At 37.0% G+C, this 6,000-nt stretch overlaps 1 protein-coding gene across 1 annotated transcript; it reads right to left on the bottom strand.

Moving 5' to 3' along the window:
- Window positions 1–2,934: 2,934 nt before the first annotated feature.
- On the bottom strand, window positions 2,935–3,645 carry LOC113350597. The gene has a single exon (XM_026594739.1). The coding sequence runs from the start codon at window positions 3,643–3,645 to the stop codon at window positions 2,935–2,937; it is 711 nt and encodes a 236-aa protein (XP_026450524.1).
- Window positions 3,646–6,000: the final 2,355 nt, after the last annotated feature.

The raw sequence follows: 6,000 nt of genomic DNA, 5'->3' as shown, positions 1-6,000 counted from the left end.
ATTGGAAGGAGAGATGTCAACATTTGATGGAACAACCTACCTACCTCGGGATTCAGAAGAATCAGATAAGAAGTAATCCTTTGAGGTATTCCCAAGACATGTGGCATAGTTAAAAGCTTTAGAAGACATCTTGGTATGCGTATATGCCAGAGAAGAGATTCCGTCCTCAGACTCAGATTTCCACAAACACAGACTTGTAAGGTCTTTAAACGTGTTTGCCTGCTCTGATACCAATTGAAAAAGTGGGGGTACAATAACCACACCCAATATTTCGCTTAGCAATCTGTATGGACTAACTCCAATATACTTTCAAGAGAATCAACTAGACTCAATCTTAATAAAGTATATCAAAGAGTTATATATCTCTTTCTCGATTCAATTCTTATTCAAGCAAATAGAAATCTGCGACTCTAATTGAATACAAGAGAAATCACTTGAACGATACCAAAGACAAATGTTCAAGTATCAATCAATATAAATCAACAACCAAAGGATGGATATTCTAACTGATTGATTCAAACGCACAACCTGTGATATTTCAATTATATAACAAAATATAATGCGGAAAAGAAATAACACAGACACCAGAAGTTTTGTTAACGAGGAAACCGCAAATGCAGAAAACCCCTGGGACCTAGTCCAGATTGAACACACACTGCATTAAGCCGCTACAGACACTATCCTACTACAAACTAACTTCGGTATGGACTGTAGTTGAACCCCAATCAATCTCACATTGGTCCAAGGTACAGTTGAGCTCCTTACGTCTCTGATACCAGCAGGATACTACACACTTGATTCCCTTAGATGATCTCACCCACAACTAAGAGTTGCTACGAACCAAAGTCGAAGACTTTGATAAATAAATTTGTATCACACAGAAAAGTCTACGGTAATAGATAAATTTGTCTCCCACAGAAATACCTACGAGTTTTGTTCCTTCTTTTGATAAATCAAAGTGAACAGGAACCAATTGATAAACTAGACTTATATTTCCGAATAACAACACAATATTATCAATCACCTCACAATAATCTTAATCGACGCGGTGAAAGAATATATTGTATAATCACAAATGATGAGACGAAGATGTTTGTGATTACTTTTATATCTTTCCTATCAGAGATATCAATCTCAAGCCAATCGTTACGATTGTACTCAATACGATAGAAACAGTAAGATCAGATCACACAACTACAAGAAAGTAGTATCGGTCTGGCTTCACAATCCCAATGAAGTCTTCAAGTAGTTAACCTACAGGGTCTCGAGAAGAAACCTAAGGTTAAAGGATAATTGACTCTAGCTTATACAACTAGTATCACATATGAGGTGTGGGGGTTAGGTTTCCCAGTTGCTAGAGTTCTCCTTATATAATCTTTCAAATCAAGGTTTGCAATCAATGTTAGCTTAGTAACAAAGCATTCAATATTCACCATTAGATGAAAACCTGATTAGATTCAAGCTAATATCTTTCAACCGTTAGATCGAAAACTTAGCTTGTTACACACAAATGAAATGCATGATTTTAGGTTTGTGTAACCGTACCCAAACATGTACATTCGTTGGTTCAACGGTATTTAACCAAATGGTTAGCCATATGAGCACTTTCATATCAACCATATTCTTCTTTACCATAACTAGTTCAAATAAATCAAATGAACTAGTTAGAGAGTTGTTCAATTGCTTGGATCTTATAGAAGTATACAAGACACAGTCGAATCAAAAACGATTTGATTCACTCGAATCGATTAATGAACTTTATAGCCACGATTTCCAAACTTGCATTCCTTAGTTTATATAAGTATAAGTTCACGAATAATCGTTTTTAGAAAATAACCAATCTAAGTACGCGGACTAGGTACGCGGACTTAAGTACCCGAAATAAGTTTGTAAATGGTTTACAAACTCCAACAGATTTTCTCGGGAAGAGAACCTCCGACTGTTCGCGGACTGGGTACACGGACTGGATTCGCGGACTCTGTTCCAGTTTTCCTGATCAACAAAGTACGCATACTTTGGTTCAAGGAATAAGGACTTATACATATATGTGTTACCACACAATGCTTATATCCAACAATGGTTATATATTCTAAACTCTCATTTTAATCATTGAAACATTCTTAGAGGACGTTATATAGTTGTTGTTCACAAACTATTTTTCTTCAAAGCCATTTTCAAGTAATTGAAACATAATATGACTTTCGTCACTAGGTAAAGATGAACTTGGCCAAAGCGAAAGCTTACCAACACATATTTCGAGAAATAGATAAGCGAGATAAACTCGGCTCGAAATATCAAATGTGTATAATCAAAGTCTATATAGCAAAACGAATTTTGTTACAAGATGTGAGATAGAGTAGATAGACTTTTGAGTGATAGATAAGTTCAAGTATCCACATACCTTTTAGTCGATGAAGTTCCACCAGTTCCTTGAGTAGTTCTTCTTCTTGTATGATGATCGCCATGGAGTTCTTGATCTCAACTACACTTTCTATCCTAGTCCGAGAATTATCTATAGTAGACTAAAAATCAAGACTTATAGTTTTGATCACTAACATTGACAAACATGCTTGAGATAGCAACACATGCGAATTCGACCGAGCAATGCTCTAACAATTTCTAAAAAGAGATAAATCATCATATTCAGTGAATATGGGATCATCCATAAATTAACCAGAAATTAGAGAAGTTTTTGTAGAGAAGTGGGAAGTTTTTGTAGAGATGAAGGTGTGATTTTGAAATGGATGAAGTAAAGGTATTTTTGTAAGGAATGTGGGCAATTGAGTCTAGACCGCTACTTTAAATGACCGTTAAAAAAAATTTAAACTTAAACATCTTCAAAACAAAACTATTTTATTTCATAGGCCAGTTAAACAATTGAACAATTTCAAAAAAAATAAAAATAAAAACTATAAAAAAACAAATGAAACTACACTACTCAATTCGTCCTCCATCTCTTCCAAACTCAGCCCACAGATTCGCTCTGAAATCTTCCTTTAACCTGTTATACAGAGTTTTGTTCTCAATATGACTGGTCATTTGCGCATAGTTCCTTGCAGGTAATCCTCTTGCTGGTATAATCTCAGACCTTAAGTCTTCATCTTGATGGTTAGTCCAATTCTTATTACGACGAGTCTCCTGGATAACCATGTTATGCATAATGATGCAAGTCAGCATAGTCTTATACATTTCACGAGCACTAAGACCATGATAAGGCCCACAAATTATTTCGAACTTCCGCTTCTGAATTCCAAAAGCCCGTTCTACATCCTTTCTCAGATTCATTTGTTTACCATTGAAATATGAGTATGAACGACCCATTTCACCGGCAGGTGGCTGACGGTAACATTGAACTAAAGTTGACCATTTTGGATAAATTCCATCTGAAAGATAATAGCCATGAGTGTACTGATTCCCGTTGATACTAAAATTTACCAGAGGAGAAATTCCATACTTTAAATCTTCAAACAAAGGCGATTTGTGTAAAATATTTATATCGTTTTGAGATACCGGGAGACCAAAAAAAGCGTGCCATATCCAACAATCATAAGAAGCAGCATCCTCAAGGATAATCGTTGGTTTTGCGTAATGACCCTTATACTGACCGACCCAATAGGTAGGGCATCCGGTCCATACCCAATGCATGCAGTCAAGACTACCTAGCATTCCGGGAAATCCCCTTTCCTGATTTTGCTTTAATATTTCTCTAACATCTGCGTTAGTTGGTTTTCGTAGATAGGTTGGACCAAAATGATTAATCATTGTTTAGCAAAACAACGAAAGATACTTGTATGCGGTTGTTTTCCCAATGCGAAGGTACTCATCATTAAAATCTGAAGGTCTGCCATATCCTAGAATCCTTAAGGCCGAAGTAACCTTTTGTCCAAGGCTATGCCCCCAAATATTCAATGCATCATACTGATAGTTAAATTGAAGTTCTACCTGACAAAGCTCACCAATAATCTTTAGCACCAAGTGTCGGGGCATGCAGAATCGACCTTGAAAATTTTCATCAGAGAACACACAGTCGGGAAGAAAATAATCTTGCATCAGCTTCTTGTGCCATTCATCCCGACCCCGGTACATATATCTTCTTGTGAACACTTCTTTTGGCTCTAGATCTCTAGGTATTTGCCCCGATGAATATAGCTGTAAAAAGTTGTTGGTTAGTTCTTCATCTTCATCTGACTCATCATCAATTTGTTTCAACGCCTGAACGAATATTCATTGTTGTTCTTCAAATCGATCCTTATGAATACGTACTTCTTCGTCAGAAGAATCCATTGAGTTGAAAATAAAAATTAAACAGATGATTTAAAGGTACAAAAAAGTAAAATGATAAAATTAATGACAAAATGAGGTGTGATTAAATTGAATTGAATAGGTGAATTTATAGGGAGACATTGGGGGTAAATAGCCGTTACTTCACCATTTCATAAGTGACGACGACAAGACCGACCGGTCTTCATAAGACCGGTCGATCTAGTCTCAACCTTTCGGTGGAGACTCGATCGTTTAACTTATTCCCCATAGTGGCGCGGCCAGTTTAGCTGGCATGGCAAATGGAGGGTTTAGCCAACCCACATGAGAACCGGCCTCAGTCCTCGGAATCCTGTGACTGACCAACTTCTCTCTCCTTTCTTTAGGTGGTTAGCTATTACTTTGTTTTACTTTTTCTCTTCTCAGGAATTCATTATGAATCCAACTAAATGATTCATTTTTCTTGTGTATTCAACGGATACAGAATTCTCCGCCCAGGGTCCTTCCAGTGAGAGAGACGGCCCAGAATTTACGGTTTCTGTCTTTTTGTGTTCTTTATAGCTGGGCAAGTTATTGTTATTTCGGAAGGACGAAGCAATTTTTGCCCCAATTGGAAGGTCAGACTAAAAGGATTTTCATTTCCTACATTGAGTTCTTCTTTATGATACTTATTACACATTGTTATCAATTTAGGTCAGATTTGATTAGGATTTTTACCCTAGTTGAATCAAAATCCTCCATTACTGTTAAAACCCTTGTTGGGTTAGCCTGCATTTTGAGTTAAAAGGTAGAAGTTTAATAGTGAAATTGGTAAGTTTAGGGTTCACTGCTTGCTCATGAGTAATTTATCTTGTGGTCTATACAACGTCAAAGTACTTGCCAGAACGTTGATGAGATGACAATCATATCACCACCACCCAATTTGCTGGCTCATTTCCACCCCCAATATGTGACGGCCATGCCTGATGGTTGATGCCTCCACTTGGAGCATAATCCACCATTAATATTACGCGCTACCACCCAAGCACTTTGAGTTATCTCAAACTCCACCTAATGACCATGACATAGCAACCTCCGCCAGCAAATTACATCTTTCTGTGCTACCTGTTGGTACTAACTTCACTTTCGGATGCCCATATCGATACCCCCATTGTCCTCTTATCATCACTGCCATCGTTGCATCAGCACCACCACCATCACACATCATGAACTGCATGTTTTTATCTTATGAGCAAAAGCTAAATCGTTTCGTATTGATAACTTATAAACTGTTAGAATTTTGGTATGAAACTAGAGTAGAGACTAAGAAAACAAGAGAAAAACAAATTACATGGTTAAAATAAGAGGTCTCTCATTTTATTCATTGATGGAACAATGTCTGTTTGTACACAGCCACCATAGTTACTATACATTATCGGAACAATCATTAATTTCTTGGCGAGAGAGCTCGAGTTCTCATTTGGTGCCAAACTGCCCCCGTGTGAATCACGAGGAATACAGTAATGATGTTTCTCATCTAGGATGCAAACAATTGATGTAAGTGTTGGTGTTATGGTTCTGGTTGATGTGCATCTCTAAAAACTGTTCTATTTCTTGAAGTTTCAAAAACATATCCGTTTTCTCTGTTAACACTCCAACAAGTCCAAACCATATATGTTCTCTCAATTAATAAGAAACAGCTAAACTAAATGCACACCATAAACCCTGTCTAGTATAAATGTTGTTATTTTTGTCCGCGCA

The sequence above is a fragment of the Papaver somniferum genome, chromosome 2 (assembly GCF_003573695.1).
Source record: "Papaver somniferum cultivar HN1 chromosome 2, ASM357369v1, whole genome shotgun sequence".
In the NCBI taxonomy this organism is placed as follows: domain Eukaryota; kingdom Viridiplantae; phylum Streptophyta; class Magnoliopsida; order Ranunculales; family Papaveraceae; genus Papaver; species Papaver somniferum.
Note: the sequence above shows the minus strand (reverse complement) of the source record. Positions and strands in the feature narration are given on the sequence as shown.